This window comes from Rana temporaria, chromosome 11 (genome assembly GCF_905171775.1).
Source record: "Rana temporaria chromosome 11, aRanTem1.1, whole genome shotgun sequence".
Lineage (NCBI taxonomy): Eukaryota > Metazoa > Chordata > Amphibia > Anura > Ranidae > Rana > Rana temporaria.
In genome coordinates this window covers 146,821,585-146,845,881 of record NC_053499.1, presented here as the reverse complement: position 1 = coordinate 146,845,881, position 24,297 = coordinate 146,821,585, and the positions used below count along the sequence as shown (strand labels likewise).

General features: G+C 47.0%; 1 protein-coding gene across 1 annotated transcript; it reads left to right on the top strand.

Annotated features, from left to right (window-relative positions):
* MAP1LC3B (microtubule associated protein 1 light chain 3 beta) lies at positions 1 to 22,595 on the top strand. Its single transcript, XM_040329389.1, has 4 exons — positions 1 to 147; positions 17,384 to 17,439; positions 19,727 to 19,833; positions 22,203 to 22,595. Exons 1-4 carry the CDS (start codon positions 105 to 107, stop codon positions 22,372 to 22,374), a joined length of 378 nt encoding a protein of 125 aa, XP_040185323.1. The 5' UTR covers positions 1 to 104; the 3' UTR covers positions 22,375 to 22,595.
* The last annotated feature ends 1,702 nt before the right edge of the window (positions 22,596 to 24,297 follow it).

Here is a 24,297-nt window from a genome sequence, read left to right as displayed (position 1 = left end):
GCCGTGTGACGTCACATTTACATCACGGGCCGTGTTTTGTTTTGCCTGGCCGGGGCGGTCGCCTCACATTAGCATACATACAGACCGGAGAGCAGAGCGGAGGAATGATGCCGTCCGAGAAGAGCTTCAAACAGAGGCGGACCCTGGGTGAGTGGAGGGGGAAAGGGTTAATGCGGCGGGTGCTGGGGGTGTTTTATCTCCATGGAGCCCCTGAGTGCAGGGAAGGGTTAAAGGTCACGTCTCCCCGCGTACCTCCCAGTCACCAGAGCATATGATAGAGGAGGAAAGGGCATGGGGGGGGGGTCAGGGAAGGGTTAATGTACATGGGGGGGGGTACTCCTGGTTTTCCTCTGATCACCTGCTGGCAGGTGGAGTATGAAGGGTTAATCCCCTGTATATAGAATATAGTATAACCCCCCCCCGGTAGACATGGGTGGGGTGAAAGGGTTAATCCCCTGTATATAGTATAACCCCCCCCCCCCCCCCCGGTAGACATGGGTGGGGTGAAAGGGTTAAAGCCCAGGCCGTAGATGGGGGCCCCTCTGGGGCGTAACCTGTTACTTTGTATCATCAGATCTCTCTGGTCTGCTGGAAGGGTTAATGTCAATACAATGTACCCCAGATCCTTCCTTTGGGGGGGTTAAAGGTTCTTGTCTTTGGGTCTTTGGGGGACACATTGGAGAGTTTATTTTTACTTTTTGTATTTGTAGATCTGCCAGCTGGAAGGATTATTACCCCCCACCCCCCCTCCATAGAGAATACATATCCTGGAGTCCTTCTTTTTTTGGGGGGGGGGGGTGTTAAAGGGTTAATGCCCTTGGTTGTTTCTTTGTCTATAGAGGCCCCGAGTGTTGGTTTTGCGTTATTGTTTTCTGTATAATCCCCCCCCCCCCCCCATCTAACACAGGAGGGCAGATAGAACTATAGATAGTGTCACCATTGCTGATTTGTTTATGGATACTTTGTATATTATCCTTAACCCTTTATTAACAAGCATTGCATGTATGTGACGACGACTCCACCTCCACGTGCTGCATTGTACTTTGTATGTTTGTTTATCCTGAGCTGCAGATCCCAGATGGGGGGGGGGTCTGAAAGGGTTAACACCCGCCCAGCCTCAGAGAATGTTTTGTTTTTACTTTCTGTCTCTCACACCGAATCATACTTGTTACTCTACTCTCTGACCCCCCCCTTATCATGGGGAGGGGTCTGGAAAAGGTTAACCCCCCCCCCCTGTCATGTTTATTGCTGTGTTTTGTTATTTGGGGAAACAACGCTCCCACCTCTCCTGTATAGGGGTTCATGCACCCCCCCCCTATACATGAGAGGGGACAGAGAAGGGTTAATGCCCCCCTATACAGAAGAGCAGGGAAGGGTTAATGCCCCCCTATACAGAAGAGCAGGGAAGGGTTAATGCCCCCCTATACAGAAGAGCAGGGAAGGGTTAATGCCCCCTATACAGAAGAGCAGGGAAGGGTTAATGCCCCCCTATACAGAAGAGCAGGGAAGGGTTAATGCCCCCCTGTACAGTACAGGGGGAAGGAAAGGGTTAATCCCTCCTCTGTCATGTATGTTGCTGTGTTTTGTTATCTGGGGAAATAACGCTCCCCATCCCACCCTTTCTGTATAGGGGTATATGCCTCCCCTATACAGGAGAGGGGGCAGAGAAGGGTTAATGCCCCCTTTATACAGAAGGGGGCAGGTAAGGGTAAACGCCCCCTATATAGGAGAGCTGGGATGGGTTAATGCCACCCTGTACAGTACATGGGGTAGGAAAGAGTTAATGCCCCCTTATACATGAGATGAGGGAAAGGTTAATCTCCCCCTTTACAGGAGAGGGAAGGGTTAATGTCCTGAAATACAGAGAGATGGGGCGGGGGGTCTCCCTCTATACAGTGGAGGGGGGGTTAGGGGTTAATGTTCTATACAGGAGAGGGAAGAGTTAATGCCCCTATACAAGAGAGGACGAGGAAGTGTTGATGCCCCCTTATACAGAAGTTGGGAAAGATAAGAGTTAATGTCCCCCTATACAGGAGGGGGGAAGGGTAATGGTTAATGCCCCCTATACAGAAGGGGGGAAGGGTAATGGTTAATGCCCCCTATACAGGAGGGGGGAAGGGTAATGGTTAATGCCCCCTATACAGAAGTTGGGAAAGATAAGAGTTAATGTCCCCCTATACAGGAGGGGGGAAGGGTAATGGTTAATGCCCCCTATACAGGACGGGGGAATATTAAGGGTCAATGTTCCCCTATACAGGAGAGCAGGGAAGGGTTAATTCCTCCCGGTGCAGTAATGGTGGAAGGAAAGGGTTAATGCCCCTTTATACAGGGGGTGGTGAAGGGGTAATGTCCCCCTATACAGGAGAGGGGGATTAAGGGTTTATCTATACAGGAGAGAGAAGGGTTAATACCCCTATACTGGAGAGGGTGAGGAGGTGTCAATGCCACTTATACAGGAGAGGAAAGGGTTAATGTCTCTGCATACAGAAGAGGGTGGTCAATGCCCCCCCCCCACTATACAGGGGAGGGTCAATGCCCTCCTCCACAGAAGAGGAAGGGGGAAGGCTTAATGCCCCCCTATACAGAAGAGGGCAAGGTTCAGGGGTACCTGGGGACAATAGAGGGTTAATGCCCCACCCCCAGCATAAAGTGAGACTCTGGGGCCCTTCCTGTGACGGTGACATTGTGTAGTCTAGGAATAATCATTTGGTCACTTTTGTATCTTTTACCCCAAATATCCTCCAGGAAAGGTGATTATAAGAGGGGCTGCTGAAAGGGTTAATGTCCCGGATCTGGTCACTACAATGTAACATAGGAAATACAAAGCTGGAGCTCCAAGGGTTAATGCCGAGCTCCTTGTACATGTGATACATTGTAACAATTTTGTGTCGCTGGATCCCGTCTCTCCCCATCCCAGCCTGGAGCGCTGAGGGTTAATACCCCCTCTAGGGGGCACCTGATGGCAGCCATGGGGTGACAGCGGGAGATATCCGGTGACTTTGCGAGGGCAGCTGGTGGAATATTGCGGCGTTCTTCCGGTCCGGCGTGACCCCGCTGGAGATCCAGGCAGAGAGCGGATGAAATCATCTTTTCCCAGACACTGCGGATTGCTGGCGGCGGGGGACGGGAGGGGTCCTGTGCTCCCCCACACAATGCGCCAGGCCTGACCGCAAAATAACGGACGTTCTTTGGATGATTTCCTGGTTGGCGCTGTGGTGACGCCTGTTTGCGTCATTTGTTTCTGAGCGTAGAGCGCTGTAGTCTTGATCGGGTTCTGGAAATCCCAGAATGTAACCAATTTACTTCCTGTCCATGCCATGGCAGAGCGACTCGTAGACCAATCGATACAGTTGTCTGCGTGGGGCGGCGTCAAGCGCTGCGTTCGCCATCTGAACGTAAAAAAACTTAATGGGACATGCCGCGTCCAAAGGAACGCAACGCAGCCCCTGAGCTGCCACGTGTGCCGCTCAATTAGGTTGATGAGGTTTAGTGGACCTGCGATTGGCAAGCCTTTCAAACGCAGGAAAACGACGCCTGTGGACGCAAACCCTTGGGTTGCGTTCTGTGCCCGTCCATTCTGCTGTAGGCGTTAACGTTTTCCATCTGTTGGGAAGTGATCTGCGATTTTTCAGTGCAGGGATCGCTTCATGGCCTGATGTAAGCGGGATTTATCCTGGACGTAGGCGCATGTCGCTGCGTGTCATTGAAAAGGCCGGAGCTCCATCATACCAGGTCATTCCAGGCGAAGCTTGAGGTGGATTTAGTCCCCCGGCTGGTGCCAGCCTGCTGCCTGGTTGGGTAATGCTCTGGGTGTGCCCACGCTGGTTGTCGGAGCAGCAGATCTGTGTGATGAGGGAGAACAAAGTACCGTAACCCGGGGCAACCGCATCCCTCTAAATCAATGTCCCTTTAAATAATACAAAAAGCAATTCCGAAAAAATTTGATTTTGCGAATTAAAAACGAATTTTGAATGGGGCTTTAACCACTTCAATGCCAGGCACTTGCCCGCCTTCCTGCCCAGGCCAATTTTCAGCTTTCAGCGCAGCCGCTGTTTAAATGACAATTGCGCGGTCATGCTACAATGTACCCAAACAGGATTTTTATCATTTTGTGCCCACAAATAGAGCTTTCGTTTGGTGGTATTTGATCACCTCCTGCGGCTTTTATTTTTTGGGTGGCACTGATGGGCACTGATGGATGGCACTGGCAGGCATTGCTGATGGGCACTGATTGGCAGCTGCCTGGTGGTCCAGGGTGGCATACCTTTTTGGGCATTTTCGTGGGCATCCCTGGTGGTCCTGGGTGGACATACGCGGGGGGGCTGTGCTGATAAACGGCACAGACCCCCCCCCCCCCCCGTCAGGAGAGCCGTTGATCGGCTCTCCTCTACTCACGACTGTCAGATGTGAGTAAGGAAAAGCCGATCAACGGCGCTTTCTGTTTACATTGTGATCAGCCGTGATTGGACACGGCTGATCACGTGGTAAAGAGTCGCAGTTGCTGTGACATGCCGCAACAACGATCGCCACGATGCGCGGCGGCTGTTATCCTGCTGGACATCATATGACGCCCAGTCAGGGTAACTGAACTGCCGACCTGACGCCATTCTGCTATGATGGAAAAATAGACCTGTGTGATTTTTGATAACGCAGAGCATTCATTTGTACATTATGGTGTGATATAGTGCAGATGTCATTATTTATTGCTCTATATGTGCATTGGGTGCAACCACTTTAAGACCATTACTTTTTCTTACATTTGTTTACAAGTAAACATCAGTATTTTTTTTTTTAAATTATACACTTAATAATGAGTAAAAAAAAACAAAAAAACACCAACTTTAGCCCAATTTTCATGTATAATATAAAAGACAATGTTAAGCCGAGTAAATGGATACCTAACATGTCGCGCTTTAAAATTGCACACGCACCTTGAATGGCGACAAACTACGGTACTTAAAAAATCTCAATAGGCAACACTTGAAAAATGTTTACAGGTTACCTGTTGTTGGGAGTTACAGAGGAGGTCTAACGCTAGAACATAAAAACATGACTTATATTTAGAGTTGGGTAAGTGCATAGTCCACCTTTCGCAAAAAATAATAAATGCAGACTTTTTATTTCTTTTTATTTTGAATTGGAGCCTGCAAAAAGAATGTGACCCTCAATATAGGTTTAACCTGAACATGGTCAGAAAGGTGGACTGATCCTTCAAATTAGTAGCTTTATCTTCTCAGACATGCACATCATGTTCCAATATGCCAAATGGTAAAAAATCCTTATTTTTTTTTTTGGTGTGTTGTGTCACTGTAACATGTCCGCAATTCGTTAGGGGGGGGTCTGGTATCAATCTCTGCGGCAGGTGGGAGGGAAGCTCAGCACCTAGTACATTGGGGCCAAAGCAATGTTAGTCGCATTTGACTCCGGTATCCACATGTCGATTCATAGTAATCTCTAAACGCATCTGCCTGCCTCGGCCCGCTCTCTCTGGCTCTGCCTGCCTCGGGCCCGCTCTCTCTGGCTCTGCCTGCCTTGGGCCCGCTCTCTCTGGCTCTGCCTGCCTTGGGCCCGCTCTCTCTGGCTCTGCCTGCCTTGGGCCCGCTCTCTCTGGCTCTGCCTGCCTTGGGCCCGCTCTCTCTGGCTCTGCCTGCCTCGGGCCCGCTCTCTCTGGCTCTGCCTGCCTCGGGCCCGCTCTGCCTGCCTCGGGCCCGCTCTCTCTGGCTCTGCCTGCCTCGGGCCCGCTCTCTCTGGCTCTGCCTGCCTCCCTCGGGCCCGCTCTGCCTGCCTCCCTCGGGCCCACTCTGCCTGCCTCCCTCGGGCCCGCTCTGCCTGCCTGCCTCGGGCCCGCTCTCTCTGGCTCTGCCTGCCTCGGGCCCGCTCTCTCTGGCTCTGCCTGCCTCGGGCCCGCTCTCTCTGGCTCTGCCTGCCTCGGGCCCGCTCTCTCTGGCTCTGCCTGCCTCGGGCCCGCTCTCTCTGGCTCTGTCTGCATCTCTCTGGCTCTGTCTGCATCTCTCTGGCTCTGACATGCATTTCAATGCGTATCCATGCAAGACCAAATGTGCGTGATGCTTTTTTTTTTTTCAATTCAGTGCAGATACTGATGTATAGTTTGTGACGCGTTGTGGTTTGGGGCCAGTTCACGCCACATGCAGGACAGTGCGTTTTTTTTCTCTGTATCAAAATCGCATGGAAAGAAGGTCATATGGTTTCCAGTGACATGGTTCACACCAGTGCGGTCAGTTCCGAGGCGTTCCAGAAAATAAAGTATAAGATGCTGCATTTTTCCTGCACTGGACTTCGGTAAAATGCATAAACGCACTGGAACACATCAAAAATGCACTGGAACTCAGTCCAGTGAAAAAAAAAATAGGAGTAAAAGGAAAGCATCTGGAAACGCATTAAAAACGCAATGGGTCACAAACATGCTAAAAACATGCATGCAGACACACATCTGGAATTGATCTGGAGTGCATTTTTGTGGTGCGAACCAGTCGTTCGGTTCACATTGGTGCGATGCAAGAACCCTGCGAATCCACTGCGGCTTCCCGCATCGCAGCTGACTCGCAGGCAGTTCACATTGGAAGTGTCAATACAAAGTAAATGACACCCCCCCAGATCGGTCCACAGATTGCAGAGCGAACTGTCAATTTGGACAAAAAATTGATCGCGTGGGTGTGTACACTGATGCGGACTTTAAAAAAAAAAAAAAGGGTCCTGTAACTTTAGTCCGAATGTGATTCAAATCCAGCCATAAAATCTGTATGGCTGTGTTTGCATCGCACAGATATCACATGTGCAAATCGCATGCGATGTCTGACATCACGCCAATGTGACCCTTGTACAGTAACCTGCTAGCCAAGTGATAATAAATAAACAACAACAACAAAAAAAAATACAATCTAGTAAAAATTGTAGTTTTTGTTGCAATTTGAACAGGAAAAAATGTTTCAATTTCTTGTCCTATATCTAAAAATGCATGGGGGAAAAAAAACGCTACAACCTCAATAAGAAGGGCAAAATTTTTCCAGCTTTTGTTCCTTTTTTTTTTTTGTGTTTGACCCTTAAAAATAAAATAAAAATCCCACATTTCTCAATGCTAAAACTGTTGCAGAATTGAAGCGTGACATTGAAACGTGTGTGACACCTATTCCTCGGTTTGAAGACAGACGTGTTGTTGTGGGGCCCCAGCAGTCACATGACCAGCCAGGGCTCTGGTTACAGCTGTGTCTTGGAGAATGTATTTTGGTCTCGGCGCTCCTGGCTGGGTGCCTTGCGTTGTGCGGTGCCAGGAGGGTCTTATGCCACGCCTCCTTCCTGGCTCTGCAGCACCCACCCTAAAATGAGCCATTTGCACCCCTCATAGTGAGATTGCAATACGCTGAGCATAAATCTGCATGGATTCTGCAGCTGGGACCCTGCAGGGCTCTGGCCAGCAGAGGGTTAAATTGTCATCTGTTGAGCTTGGATGGGAAATGAAGTCATCTTGCAGTGTTTGGTGCAGCCCAAGTCTCTCTAAAAACCAGCGGCTGCAAAAGACGGCGCCGGAGCCCGACAGCTGCTGGAAATCCAAAAACATAAGCTACCCAGTGAGGGATGAGTTTTATTTATATTTTTCCTGAATTTTTAGTCCTGTTTGTTTTTTTTTGCTTTGTTTTTTTTTTGTGCATTTATTATTATTATTATTATTATTATTATTATTATTTATTGTTTTGTCTATTTGTTGAAGTTTTTCCATGTTGCCTTTTTTTTAAATAAAAATTTTATATATATATATATATATATATATATATATATATATATATATATATATATATATATATATATATAATCTTAAAGCAGTATTAACCCCCCCCCCCCAAAAAAAAATGTAATATATTTTTATTAAAATATATTTTATATATTGCCTTGCCAGTGTCTTGAAAGTATTTATACCCCTTGAAATTTTCCACATTTTGTCATGTTACAACCAAAAAACTTTAAATGTATTTTATTGGGATTTTATGTGATAGACCAACATAATTGTGAAGTGGAAGGAACATGATAATCGGTTTTCAATTATATATTTTTTTTATTTTTTTTTTAATACAAGTAATAATGTGACAAATGTGATGTGCCTTTGTATTCATCCCCCTTTTACTCTGATACCCCTAACTAAAATCTAGTCAGTTGTCTTCAGAATTCACTTAATTGGTAAATGGAGTCCACCTGTGTTTAATTTAATCTCAGTATAAATACAGCTGTTCTGTGAAGCCCTCAGAAGTTTGTTAGAGAACCTTGGTGAACAAACGGCATCACGAAGGCCAAGGAACACACCAGACAGGTCAAGGATGAAGTTGTGGAGAAGTTCATACTTTGTAGAACCTCCTTTCTCTGCAATTACAGCTGCAAGTCTTTTTGGTGATGGCTCTACCAGCTTTGCCCATCTAGAGAGCGACATTTTTGCCCATTCTTCTTCTTTGCAAAATATCTCAAGCTCTGTCAGATTGGATGGAGAGCGTCTGTGAACAGCAATTTTCAAGTCTTGTCACAGATTCTCAATGGGATTTAGGTCTGGACTGTGACTGGGCCATTCTAACACATGAATATGCTTTGATGTAAACCATTCCATTGTAGCTCTGGCTGTATGTTTAGGGTCGTTGTCCTGCTGGAAGGTGAACCTCCGCCCCAGTCTCAAGTCTTTTGCAGACTCTTAACAGGTTATCTTCTAAGATTGCCCTGTATTTGGCTCCACCCATCTTCCCATCAACTCTGACCAGCATCCCTGTCCCTGCTGAAGAAAAGCATCCCCAGAACATGATTCTGCCACCACCATGTTTCACAGTGGGGATGGTGTGTTCAGGGTGATGTGCAGTGTTAGTTTTCCAACACACATAGCGCTTTAGTTTTAGACCAAAAAGTTCAATTTTGGTCTCATCTGACCAGAGCACCTTCTTCCACATGTTTGCTGTGTCCCCCGCATGGCTTCTCACAAACTGGAAACTGGACTTCTTATGGTTTTCTTTCACCAATGTCTTTCTTCTTGCCACTCTTCCATAAAGGGCAGATTTGTGGAGAGCACGACTAATAGTTGTCCTGTGGACAGATTCTCCCACCTGAGATGTGGATCTCTGCAGCTCCTCCAGAGTTACCATGGGCCTCTTGGCTCTTCTCTGAATGCTCTCCTTGCCCGGCCGGTCAGCTTAGGTGGACGGCCATGTCTTGGTAGGTTTGCAGTTGTGCCATACTCTTTCCATTTTCGGATGATGGATTGAACAGAGCTCTGTGAGATGTTCAAAGATTGGGATATTTTTTTATTTATTTTTTTTATAACCTAACCCTGCTTTATACTTCTTCACAACTTTATCCCTGACCTGTCTGGTGTGTTCCTTGGCCTTCATGATGCTGTTTGTTTACTAAGGTTCTCTAACAAACCTCTGAGGGCTTCACAGAACATCTGTATTTATACTGAGATTAAATTGCACACAGGTGGGCTCTATTTACTAATTAAGTGACTTTTGAAGACAATTGGCTCCACTAGATTTTAGTTGGGGGGGTATCAGAGTAATTGGGGCTGAATACAAATGTATGCCACTTTTCAGATTTTTTTTTTTTTTTTTTGAAAGCCATTTTCCTTGCACTTCACATTTATGTGTCACTTTGTGTTGGTCTATAAAATAAAATCCCAATAAAATACATTTCCGTTTTTGGATGTAACATGAGAAAATGTGGAAAATTTCAATGGGTATGAATACTTTTTCAAGGCACTGGGCCAGATTCAGAAAGATCAGCGGATCTTTCTGCTGGCATAAATCTCATTTACGTTACGCCGCCACAAGTTTTTCAGGCAAGTGCTTTATTCACAAAGCACTTGCCTGTAAAGTTGCGGCGGCATATCGTAAATCACCCGGCGGAATTCAAATTCGGCGGGTAGGGGGCGTGTATCATTTAAATGATGCACGTCCCCGCGCCGAACGAACTGCGCATGCGCCAGCCGTGACTGAATCCTAGTGCGCACGCTCCAAATGACATCTGCAAATCCGTCATGCTTTCGACGTGAACGTAAATTACGTCCAGCCGTATTCGCGAACGACTTTCGCAAACAACGTAAAAAATTTAAAACTCGGCACGGGAACGACGGCCATACTTAACATAGGATACGCCGCACATACCCCTCATACAGCAGGGGTAACTTTACGCCGGAAAAAGCCGAACGCAAACAACGTAAAAAAAAAAAAAAAAAAGCGCCGGGCGGTCGTTCGTTTCTGAATGGACGTAAATACTAATTTGCATATTCCTCGCGTAAACAAACGGAAGTGCCACCAGCGGCCAGCGTGAAATTGCAGCCTAAGATCCGACGGTGTAAGTCACTTACACCTGTCGGATCTTAGGGATATCTATGCGTAACCTGATTCTATGAATCGGGCGCATAGATACGACGGCCGGACTCAGAGATACGACGGCGTATCGGGAGATACGCCGTCCTATCTCTTTTCTGAATCCGGCCCACTGTGTTTAATGGTAATATATTACCAATATACAAAGGAAGAGGTTAAGTGTGTCCTAGGGAGTGATTCGAACTGTGTGGGGGCTGAGCTACGAGTGACACGACAGTGATCAATGTTCCCGATGACAAGGAGCAGTAGATCACTGTCCTGTCACTAGGCGGAACGGGGAGATGTTGTGTTTACACTTGCATCTCCCCGTTCTACAGCTCTGTGACCTGATCGCGGGACACCGGCAGACATGGAGCCCGCGTGCACGGTCACGGATTTTGCGGCGGGCGCGTGCCCGCTAGGTGGTAGATTCAAAGCAACGTGCCGTTCTGCCGACGTATATCAATGTTGGGCAGTCGGCAAGTGGTTAAAAATGGTGGCTGCATTCGTTTTTCTTCTTCTGGCTTTTTTTTCCCCCCTTCAGTTTCACCTGTGATCCTGCTAGTAACACACTTCCTGTCGTAAGGTGTTTCCTCTCTTAAGGGAGGAAAAATAGAGCCACCCATGGACAGCAGCATCGTCGGTCTGGGGGGGAGGATAGTGTTAGATGGACTAGCAGATTTAGATGGGGGTGTATATATATATATATATATATATATATATATATATATATATATATATATATATTTTTTTTTTCCAATTGGGAACCCTTACAGCATTTGTTAGATGTCAGCTGCTCCTTGTGTAGTAGTGTTGCTGGTGTGATGTCTTGATGTTTTGCTATCATTCAGGAGCACGGGCGACCTTTCCTCTCCGGTTCAGCGGGCAGTGTGTAGTTGGCAGTGTTCTTGTTTGGAGAAAATGATGTGTTTTCTGTACGAGACACAAAGGACGGAGTGTTCAGGAGCTGTCCAACAATTAGGCATCTGCAAGGCCTATCACTCTGGAACATGATCCTCGCTGATTGTTTTGGCTAACTGTATAATGGCAGGGTATGGTAATGGGATAGGACAATGAGACGGAGGGCCTACAGCTGGATAAGGGCCAGGGGAAGCTACAAGTCCTGGACAAAAAGTGCCCTAATTTTCAGGTCTGAGGAAACGGTTGCAACCTTTTGTGTTCACAAAAGCGGCTTACTGCCAGTAAACGGGAAATATTTTGCCCAAATTTTATCAATAAAACTATTTCTTTAGAGCAGCCTTTTTCAACTTGGGTGCCCTCTGAATTTGTCAGTGGTGGTATGGGTTGGGGTAGGTCTGTCTATCTTATCTATCCATCCCAAATCCTCTTCCCCCTTCCAGCACAAATCACCTGCCCCCCCTTCTCCAATTCACCCTTCAACTATTTCTCCCCTTTCTAGCACAAATGCTTTACCCTCTATAATTGCCCCCCCAGCACATATCCTCTTACCCAACCCCCCATCATTTCTCCCGGAATAAGTCGACCCCCAGTGCATGATGCACACCTGAGGTGAATTTGTGCACCCAAAAAATTCCGGCAGTGCACTCCAGGACTCATCCTTCATCCGTGGTACAGCAGGATTTAGTTTAAATCCTGCGAAATCCATGACTATTGGGAGGTATCGTTTTTCGCCCAGTGCATACAGCCCCTGCCCATGGTGCCACCGGTTGCTGCCCCTTGGCGGTGTAACACATACTGTATATGGTGCATCACCGAAGTGCGTGGCTTTCTTCCATGGTGCTGTACATGCATTTTTGCTACGAGTGCTTTATTTATCCCAAATTCTCTTCCCCTTCCAGCACAATTTTTGCGACCCTCACCGACACAAATTCCCCCTCCTAGCACAAATGCTCCCCCTCTCGAATCCACCCTTTAACCATCCCTCCCCCTTCTAGCACAAATCCTCTCCCCTCTATAATTGCCCCCCCAGCACATATCCTCTTACTCAACCCCCGCCCCCCTTTTCCTTCAATCACTTCTTCCAGAATAAATTTACCCCCCCCCCAGTGCATGATACACATCTGAGCTGAGGTGAATTTGTGGAACCAACAAGAAGTTCCGGCACTGGACTCCAGGACTGTGACCCATTTTCAGCAAACAGCGGGCTGAAGCCCTCTGTCGGCTGACGTCAGAGTTGGTCCAGCGTCTCCGCCCGGCGCATAATGTGCATCACCAGTTTCCGAAAGAAGCTGAACTGCAAGTCAGCGCTACACGGCGCCTGCGTACCGACGTTCGGCTTTTTTTGGAAACTGGTGACGCGCCTTTTGCGCCGGGGGGCAAGCTTTTGTCATACGTCAATCACTTAGTCTCGAATAGGAACGCCCAGTCCCGCGGGATTCACTACAGTATGTAAACCGAGGGGAAAAAAAAAAAACAGCATACTGTCCATGTCGGCAGTATGCTGGATTAAATGGTAAATACTTGTTTTTAGGGTGAACCTCCACTTTAAATCGGGCCTGATGGAGAGGGAAAACAATGTGGCCCTGAGGTCTAATGTCATCAGTTATTGATCAATCAGGGGGTCTCTACAAATGGAAACTGGAGGTAGAAACTGTAGCATGTAAAAGTTGCATTAAAATGTGTTCACTGGAAATGGACTCTACTCCATCTCTTCACTATAAGGATAACATGGCTGTGGAATGGCGTTGGGAGCGGCCGCGGTTTCATGGGCCTCCCTTGATCCGGCGCCAGCGCCGAGATCCGGCAACGATTACCTTCTGCCGACAGGCAGGGTCTTAATTGCTGTATAACCCGTATTGCTCGTCTGCCGTTACTTAATACTATTCATCGCAGAACACTTTCATCTTCCTGCGGGTTCTTCTGGCTCCCCAGAGTTCTGTGACATCATCGATCGAACCATTAGAGGAAGGAACACCCTCAATTAGTGGAAGAGCTTTAATCGGCTGTAACCAGAAAATGCGTCTCCTCCCTGAAATCGGCCACGGTGGGGGGGAACTTCTTTATTGCTGCACCAGTCTGCCAGTGGAGGGCACTCACTTTGCACTGGTCCTTAATGGCAGCCATAGGACCATTGTACAAAACATGGGTACAGCCGTTGTGCCTTCTAACAAATGAATCTTTGTTTTAACATTTCTCAGTCTGCAGAGATGTGGAAATGTTACTTATGACTTCTCGGCTTGGGCCGATTGCCCGGATGGCTTTCTTTTCCTGTCTGGCTGGTGCTCCTTTATTTCCTGCCTGGCTGGTGCTCCTTTATTTCCTGCCTGGCTGGTGCTCTCTTCCTGTTGGCCACTAATGGTTCTGTCACATGAAGTGGTGTCATGTTCAGTGCTGTAAGCCTAAGTCCATCCCTTCCCAGTGCCTACTCTGGGTGCAAAACAGGCCCTGTATCTCCTTTTATCAGTGATGGTCAACTTTAAAATGATAGGGATCCTCAAATGTGGCCCCTGACTCTTCAAGAGGGCCACTGATAGGGGGGACCACCAGTCCTCCTGTAGGGGGCCCAGACAGCAGGGGGAATTGGTGCCGAGGGGCAATTACAGAAGGATTCCCTTTGCGGTTCTCCGCGGGAGCTGAAAGACAGTTTCTCCCCTCCTGCTGGCTTTCAGATGCTGCGGGTAGAGACAGACACAGGGCATGGTTCCTATAATTGATTCCTTGACAGCAATCCCCCTCCCTGTTCTGCCTGCTTCTGCAGTAATACCCCCACAGCATTGGTGCCAGTGGATGCAGTAATACCCCACAGCATTGGTGCCAGTGGATGCAGTAATACCCCACAGCATTGGTGCCAGTGGACGCAGTAATACCCCCACAGCATTGGTGCCAGTGGACGCAGTAATACCCCCACAGCATTGGTGCCAGTGGACGCAGTAATGCCCCACAGCATTGGTGCCAGTGGACGCAGTAATGCCCCACAGCATTGGTGCCAGTGGACGCAGTAATGCCCCACAGCATTGGTGCCAGTGGACGCAGTAATGCCCCACAGCATTGGTGCCAGTGGACGCAGTAATGCCCCACAGCATTGGTGCCAGTGGACGCAGTAATGCCCCACAGCATTGGTGCCAGTGGACGCAGTAATGCCCCACAGCATTGGTGCCAGTGGACGCAGTAATGCCCCACAGCATTGGTGCCAGTGGATGCAGTAATTACCCCACAGCATTGGTGCCAGTGGATGCAGTAATTACCCCACAGCATTGGTGCCAGTGAATGCAGTAATACCCCCACAGCATTGGTGCCAGTGGATGCAGTAATACCCCACAGCATTGGTGCCAGTGGATGCAGTAATACCCCCACAGCATTGGTGCCAGTGGATGCAGTAATACCCCCACAGCATTGGTGCCAGTGGATGCAGTAATACCCCCACAGCATTGGTGCCAGTGGATGCAGTAATACCCCCACAGCATTGGTGCCAGTGGACGCAGTAATACCCCCACAGCATTGGTGCCAGTGGACGCAGTAATACCCCCACAGCATTGGTGCCAGTGGACGCAGTAATACCCCCACAGCATTGGTGCCAGTGGACGCAGTAATACCCCCACAGCATTGGTGCCAGTGGATGCAGTAATACCCCACAGCATTGGTGCCAGTGGATGCAATAATGAGCCCCCCCCCCCCAGCACTGGCGTCAACAGACGCAATAATTACCCCCCAGCATTGATGTCCTGATATAACCTCATGTAATAATGGCCCCACATTGGTTGATGGTCAGAGTAAGTCCCTTGTTGACCCTCATACCACCGCACACTGGTGGTCAGTGGCAGTATTATTGAACCCTCGCTCTTTGAAATCAGGCCAGGACTATACTTCTACAGTCGGGTGGGCCTGACCATATGGTCTTCATTATAGTGCTGTGTGCAGGAACGCTTCTCTGCCACCCTGCACTGGTGCCCAACAGGTGGCGGACTCTGCCTGGGATGCGGCAGGTCACATGTTGGGCACCCATCTTCTCTATCGTTCTCTCCTATAGCTGTGTCTCAGGGGTTTTACTATCTTGGGGCATTGATAAGGTTGTTTCATGTTATTGGAATATTATATTACCCAATATGCGCAGTAAATCAAATATAACATTACATTTTCAGTATTTGGCTGAATGGAGAGCATTCTTGAAACTGAGACGATCATCTCTATTCTAAACCACCCTCCATCTTTAGAAGGGACACTTGGTGTGGCAGGAGCAGTCCACATCACTTATTCATGGCTCAGTGGGAACACTCTGTATTAAGCTCAGGGCATATTTGGAGGAGGAGGGGCCGGGAACCTGCTGTGGCTTCTTTTTCTGTCGCCTCCTAAAGGCCAAATCGCGGCGTGATCGTGGCAAACGGCTCATGTATTAGGGAGCAACTTCGCTCCAAACCAACACCAGAGCTAAAGCCAGAGCGGTTTAAATTTTCTAAATCCAATCTGTGAATTTCTGAAGCTTGGAGTATGCAAATGAGCCGATCTCATAAACCACACCCAGAATTTGCCTGAGCCCATCCGGCTATAAGATTATGGGAAATTGGTGGGAGGTGTGCCATGTCTGTGCCCTGCCCCCAAGCTGTGGGCACAATGACATGTGGAGGTGGCAGATAATGAATCTGCATGCACATTTTTTTTGAGCGATTTGGGCAAAAATGAATATACTTCAGACTATTTTTTTTTTCTTCTTCTAAATGAAACGTTTTTATTATAGCCACTAGATGGAGCTGAGGAGCATTGGAACTACAAGAGATGCAATGTAACCATTCTAGAGGGAATTGGCAAATAAATGTAACTCATAGTTATTTTATTTAGTAATTTCCTCTAGTGTTCTCTAGAATTGTTACATTGAATTTCTTGTTACCAAGATGTATGCCTATGCCCTGCTGCCATCGTGTGGCATTTTATTGCTGCCAATAATAAAACATTTACAAGAGGAAATGGCTTTAAAGTGGAGTTCCACCCATAAATATAACATTACATCAGTAGTTTTAAAAAAAAATGTCATTAGTCCTTTAAGAATTTTTTTTTTTTTTTTTTAGACGCCTTCAAAGTGTTGTTGCTAGGCAGAATAGTTAATCTTCCCACTTCCTGCACCTAGGTGCTTAATGCTTCCTAACATACACCGCACAGACTCCTGGGAATGTAGTGGGTGTAACTTTCCAGGAGTCTGTGCACTCCCCAGTCTCGAAGAATCATGTGACTTGGACAGCACAGGTGCTGAAACCTGATCTGAAACCTAATACACTGCTTGTGCAGCACTGAGCATGTGCGAGATCTCTGCAAGGCTGAAATCCAGAAAGTCATACAGTCTGGCTTCATGATGCCCACACTTAAGATGGCCCCAGTCAATTTCTATTTTATAAAGTGTCTAAATGCTGTAACAACCTAACAAAACGCACCTTAGTTTACAGACTAACTTTACTAGAATACATTAAGCTTGTGTATTACAGGGGTATTTATATTTAAAAAGTGAAATTGTGGCTGGAACTCCGCTTTAAGAACATTTGTTTTTGCCCACTTTGAACAAATGTATGTTTACTGGATGAAGCGCTAGAACTTTTTTTATTATTATTATTATTATTATTATTATTATATATTGCCCGCTCCATTTAAATTTGGGGGAAAAAAAGGCTTTTTGTACCCGTCATATGGAGTTCATTGAGTGACCTAGTTTGATAATACGAAACCTAAAGCTATACTGCCACCTACAGGAGAAATGAACACTAAACACGTGGCAAACTGATGGCCAGCCCACTCAGGGCTATAACCCCTCCCACTTCATATCTGCCCAGTCATAATTGGCTGTCCAAATAGAGGGGCTGAAAACCAAAACGCACACAGGTGAACCAGGTCAACTGAGCCGGTGGGAGGGGTTAGAGCCTTAAAGGGCTGGCTTTTAGTTTCCTATGTACCTTATGTCCACTGCTCCTGTAGGTGGCAGTATTAATCATATAGTATATAATTCTCAAGCTGTGAATAATGGAGAAGATTCAGGTTATATATCATTTATCTGAAATGTATTCTTGGTATGCTTTGTAACAATTTGTATCTGCTGCTCATTGATCTCTCTGTATCTATTCTGTCTCTAGAGCAAAGAGTAGAGGATGTGAGGCTGATCCGCGAGCAACACCCCACCAAAATCCCGGTGAGTGGAGCAACTCCGCACTTATCCTGTTCTCTGGAGATAAAACTATAAAATAACATAGACTTGTATCAAAGAAATGCACCTTCACATGTGATCCTTCTCTCCTAAGGCGTATATTTCTGTGTTGGGTACATACCTGTCTATGAGGGGCTCCCACTATCCCTGTGCTGAGTTCCTGGGTCTGTACACCTGCCAGTGCTCAAAATGTTTGGGGGGTGGGGGCGCAAACAAACTGAAAAAAAAAAATTAATTGCAAAACATTATGTGCCATCAAATGCAACTACTGTGCCCCATCAATTGCTGCTAATGCGCCCCATCAAATGCTGCCCCAGTGTGCATCCCCCCGCCCGGCGCTTGCCTATCTCTGGTCACGGCGCTGTCCCCCATGCTCTGAGTCCTCGCTGTCTTCTCCTGTCCTCTGCTATGATTGGATGCTTGATGGGCGTCCAATCACAGCGCCTGTCGCTTCAGCCAATCAGGTGACAGGTAACCAGACTCGAGCACCTGATTGGCTGAGAGGCAGGTCAGTGTTAGGGTAGCGAATAAATCGCTTTCCTAACAACTCCAATAAACAGCGAACGCACAGCATTGCGCCCGCTGTTTACCATTTTGTAAGCCTATGGCTCTAATCAGGACGCATATTGGAGCCCACGGCTCTAATCAGGGGCTTCTAAAAACACCCCCGATGCTGTAATTCAGATGCTCGGCGCCTGACAATGGGCCGGACACCTGAATAGGGGGCGGCAGCGGCGACCATAGATTCATGCAATGCATGAATCTATCTATGGTGATAGATTAGTGACAGGAGAGAGGGGGCGGCGCTCCTGAACCCTTTATGGATGCACCGCCACCTGCTATACCCATTATGAGGGGTTCCCACCATCACTGTGCCGAGTTCCTGGGACTGCACACCTGCTGTACCCATTATTCGTGGCTCCCACCATCCCTGTGCCAAGTTCCTGGTACTGTTCACCTGCTGTGCCCATTATTCGGGGCTCTCACCATCCCTGTGCCGAGTTCCTGGTACTGTTCACCTGCTGTGCCCATTATTCGGGGGGCTCTCACCATCCCTGTGCCGAGTTCCTGGTACTGTTCACCTGCTGTGCCCATTATTTGGGGTTCCCACCATCCCTGTGCCAAGTTCCTGGTACTGTTCACCTGCTGTGCCCATTATTCGGGGGGCTCTCACCATCCCTGTGCCGAGTTCCTGGTACTGTTCACCTGCTGTGCCCATTATTTGGGGTTCCCACCATCCCTGTGCCAAGTTCCTGGTACTGTTCACCTGCTGTGCCCATTATGAGGGGTTCCCACCATCCCTGTGCCAAGTTCCTGTTCACCTGCTCTGCCCATTATGAGGGGTTCCCACCATCCCTGTGCAGAGTTCTGGGGTCTGTACACCTGCTGTGCCCATTATGAGGGGTTCCCACCATCCCTGTGCTGAGTTCCCGGGTCTGTACACTTGCTGTGCCCATTATGAGGGGTTCCCATGTAATTTTTGTTTGGAATTATATGTGTAAGACTGAAAGGATTGCCTTAAAGATGGCCACCCCAATTCCTGCAGAGGAAAGATCATCAGCAATGTCTGTCTTTCGTCATTCAGTCTTTCAGAAATTTCCGAGATTTTCTCACATGTTGGTGTTACACGCGGTGATCAGGTTGCTTAATTCATCCAAATGAGTCATAAATGCGTCCATGTGGTTTTAATAGTCATGATCAGGAGTCCTAAAGGGGAACAGACTAGTTTTTGGTGAAGCAGGAAAGTGGTAGAACCCCTCTCAGGTGTTTGTTGCTGTCTGTATCCTCCCAGGGAAGACTCGCCCCTCTCTATTTCTTTCCTTGTGAAATCTGACCTCCGGCCTCCCCTTTAGTCTTGCACAGTGGTACGGAAATGGCTTCCTCTGATTTCACTGCACACTGTGAGCTTCTCACAATAGAAGCTGCAGCAAGTCAGATAGAACCCGCCTCATTTCCTGTCTGGAGTAGGTCCAGAATTTGTTGTCGCTGCCCCTCCCACTTTATAATAGGAGTTGTGCTGTGCTCCCACCAATCACTGACAGCTATGACGGGCCGAAGGGGAGTGGTAACACACGGAGACTAATTTTTTATGAATTTTCTTTGTTTGGGACTGTTAGAGGCGCAGGCTGCCCCATACAAAGGGTTTTCTTTTTATAATGCCATCTTTCTGTGTACTGGGTCTATAAACGCCATTGTGCCTAGTGGATTTTTTTTATTTATTTTTTTATACTTCCTCGCCTGACGCCCCATTTTCTTTTGTTTTTAATTCCAGGTCATTATCGAGAGGTACAAGGGGGAAAAGCAGCTCCCGGTGTTGGATAAAACCAAATTCCTTGTTCCAGATCACGTCAACATGAGCGAGCTCATCAAAATTATCCGGTGAGAATGAAGGATGACCCTCCCAGAATGGGTCTTCACTAGGGCCGAAACAACTAATCGATTAATCGTTTATGAAAATAGTTGTCAACTATTTTCATAATCGATTAATCGGCCAGTTGATTAGTTGGCCTGCATATAGAATGCATTATTTTTTTACGTATCAGGAAATACAGTGCAGCACACATACAGCTCAGTACACCATCCATACATGTCACTAAGTGCCTGAAAATTTGTGAATGTGAAAGTGTGAGGAGCAATGCCTCATGGGACATGTAGTCCTGGGCAAGAAGTGAGTGGTTCTAAAGGCAGAAGTTTTTTGTTGCCTTGCTATAGCGGGCGCTTTATACTATACTTTGCCGCTTGCTATTGAGGCACTCTGAAGGCAGGAGGAGCCAGAAGCATCGGTGAGGGACCCCAGAAGTGGAGGATCTGGGCTGCTCTGTGCAAAACCATTACACAGAGCAGGTAAGTATAACAAGTTTGTTAAGAAAAAAATCACTTTAGAGCGGGAGTTCACCCCCAAATCAACTTTCTGACATTAGTTCCAGCATACTGCTAACATCTGCAGTATGCTGGGTTTTTTTTTTTCCGCTACTTATCGTTTTATGAGCCCTTGTTATCCGGCTCCGAGCGGGGATCGCTTCCGGGTATAGGCGTTCGTAAACGAAGAGGAGTTGATTGACGGTTGGCTTAAGCGCGTCACGGCTTCCGAAAATACCCGAAGTGACACTCGGGTGTTTACGGCGCCTGCGCAGTCAGCTCTACACGGCAGGCGCAGGCGCTGTTTAGCGCCGTAAACACCCGAGTGTCACTTTGGGTATTTTCGGAAGCCGTGACGCGCTTTAGCAGCCTGTCAATCAAATCCTCTTCGCTTAGGAACGCCTACTCCCCGCAGGATTCCACGCTCGGAGCCGGATAAAAAGGGCTCATAAAACGATAAGTAGCGAAAAAAAAAAAACACCCCAGCATACTGCAGATGTTAGCAGTATGCTGGAACTAATGTCAGAAAGTTGATTTGGGGGTGAACTCCCGCTTTAAAGACTCTGTGCAGGGAAGATCAGCATCTGAACCCAGGGAAAGTGGAGGTAATAGAAGGCGTTACCACTGTGTATGGATATTTAAGAATAAATTGCCTTTTTTTTTTTATTTACATATTAACTTAATTGTTCACCACACATTTTTTTTAAGATGATCCGATTAATCGAAACAATAATCGGCCAACTAATCGATTATGAAAATAATTGTTGGTTGCAGCCCTAGTCTTCATTGTTAATTCAGATTGAACCATTCATAGGTTGATGTGGATCTACAAGTCTCACAATGCCCTAGAAACTCCCAGGTTGGCATGGTATGCTGGGACGAAAAGTATTCACACCCCTTGAAATTTTCCACATTTTGTCACGTTACAACCAAAAACGTAAATGTATTTAGGATTTTATGTGATAGACCAGGGTTTGACAAATTTGCTTGAAAAGTAGGAGCCAGAAACACGCCCCGCCGAGCTCGCGCGCAGAAGCGAACGCATACGTGAGTAGCGCCTGCATATGAAAGCGGTGTTCAAACCACACATGTGAGGTATCGCCGCGATTGGTCGAGTGAGAGCAAAAATTCTAGCCCTCCTTTGTAACTCAAAACGTGCAACCTGTAGAATTTTTTTTTAAACGTCGCCTATGAAGATTTTAAAGGGTAAAATTTTTTACCGCCATTCGGACGCAATTTTGAAGTGTGACATGTCGGGTATCAATTTACTTGGCGTAACATTATCTTTCACAATATAAAAAAAATTGGGCTAACTTTACTATTGTCTTATTTTTTAATTAAAAACAAAAAAAGTGTATTTTTTTCCCGAAAAAGTGCGCTTGTAAGACCGCTGCGCAAATACGGCGTGACAAAGTATTGCAACGACCGCCATTTTATTCTCTAGGGTGTTAGAATAAAAAATATACATAATGTTTTGGGGTTCTAATGAGACTGAGAGGGAAGGAGATGGCAGGGGAAGCTCCATTAGTCTTGTCATGCCAACAGCCACCACAAGATGGCGCCAGATCAGAGAAGTAAGCATAGGCCTGCAGAAAGCCGCGGCTTCAATTACCGTTCGGCGTGGTCCGATGCGATCACGCGGCGGGGGAGGTTGGGGCGCACGGAGACACAGGATGGGGTACAAATGCACAACACACATATACACGTAAAAACATGTATTTAATGCCTGTCCTTTCCGCCCATGTGAAAGGGACCGAAGAGCCACAGGCATAACTCCCAGAGGTAGGGCCATGATGGGATTTGTAGCGTTTCCCTACACCTGACCCAGACAACATCCCAATGTGTTGCTTCTCTCTTCTTGACGCATTCTTTTTGTCTTTGCACCACAGGCGACGCCTACAGCTGAACGCCAACCAAGCATTCTTCCTCCTTGTGAACGGTAACAGCATGGTGAGCGTATGCACGCCAATCTCTGAGGTCTACGAGCGCGAAAAGGACGACGACGGCTTCCTCTACATGGTCTACGCCTCACAGGAGACGTTCGGCATGAAAGACGCATGAACTACACCACGGCTGACATTTTTGGTTTTATTTTTTACATTTTAAATTTTTATTTTTATTTTCCTTTTATGTCCTTTTAGAGAAAACTGCAACACAAAGCAGGTCTTCTCTCCCTAGGTATATACAGTATGTATGTATTTGTGCTACCCAGCAAATCCATTTTTTAATAATGGCTCTTCTCCGCTTTAAATTAAAAACATGCAAAAAAAAAATTAATTTATGGTCCTTGTATGAAGCGATTCTTTACCGTCATGGTGGATGACCCTTCTTTTTATTTTAATGGTATTACTGCTTGATTCGGGGCCATAGACCATTCACACACTGTTGGCTACTTATGGCGTTCATGTAGCATGTCGTCTTTGTGTGGGGGCGTGGCTTTGTTTTGATGTGGGGCTCCGGAGAAGCTGCATTTCTGGAGTCTAAAATTATATAGAAAGCCATCTAGAAATCGGAAACTTTTCTTTTTGGTTCTAAACAAAATGTTTAGGGGGGGGGGGGTAAGCTTTTAGAATAAAAGAATGAGGGTTATATTAAGGGGCATTTATGGACTTTATAGGGGGGGGCTGATCAATATAAAAGTTATATTTCATGCTGACTGTTCCAGTTCTATATTTTTGCCTTTTTAAGTGTAATACAACACAAACTGCCAATAAAATGCTTCCGGGTTTCCAAATCCTTACATCATTGGTGTAGTCATGCATGGCAAGGTACACTATGATGTGGAAACATTATTTTTAATGATAGTAGCAATCACCTGTTTGTGTGTTTGTTTTATTTTTTTTAATTGGTCATGTGACCACTGGATACATTTTGTGTGTGGGGGAGGCAGGGGACAATGTTTCCGGTCTTCTACTTTGCAAGCTAAGAAGGGGTGGGGGACTACAGGCACCCCTGTGCGTCGACACAGCATCCTGCCGCTCAGATTGCAAACCAACCAGGATCTATTTCTGCACGTGGCAAGTTTGGGATGCACCAGGAAGGGAAGGAGACTGTCAGGATCGCCAGATATTTGCAGCAAAGTTTCAAGGTTGCTAAAAAAATAAAAATAAAAAAATAAATAAGAAAAAAAACAAAAATCCATCAATTTATTATTATATTATGCTCTTTTAATATTTGCTGATTGTGCTGAAGCTTTATGGATGAGCTCTCCAGCCTCCAATTGTTTGGCAGGAAGATCTGGAAGCTGTTTGGGGGAAGAATATTAGAGGGCGGTACACTAAGGGGGGGTAATTCACTTTTAGGGCCGGTTCACACCAGACGCAGTTCCGTACAGTTTTGTGCGCCATTTTTTCTGCACTAAAAATGCATGCACAGTGAATTCCAATGGCTCTAGTTCACACCATGCAGTCAGTTTCCGGTGCAGAAACTGACTGCATGGTGTGAACTAGAGCCATTGGAATATGTGGAAAACACTGCATGCATTTTTAGTGCAGGAAAAAAAGCGCACGGAACTGCGTCTGGTGTGAACTGGCCCTAAAAGATAAAATATTGTTTTTTGGAAGGATTTAGAACCCGTCTGGTTTTTGCTGCCATCTTGAGCTTTGTGGGGGTTTGCCTGCACTCCTCACTGACATGCAGTGCCAATCCTGACCTCCCTGGGGCCCTAAGCAAAATGACTTGTCACATTAAAGTTGAGAAGCGGGCGGGGGACTTCTGAAAATGACATGTCACATTACAGTTGAGAAGCGCAAGGGGGGGGGGGGGGGCTGCGCTGAGCTGACTTCTTACCTCTTCTCCCATGCAGCCAGCGAGTTGAGGGGCCGAAAATGACTTCTCACCAGGCGGGGCCTCTAGTAATTTGGGGGGGCCCTCCGCAGTTTTGCGGGGCCCTAAGCGGCTTGCATAGTGAGCCTATAGGGCGGATCGGCCCTGCTGACATGATGTATTCAAGCAAAGAATATAGCAGAGACAAAGGACACTGCA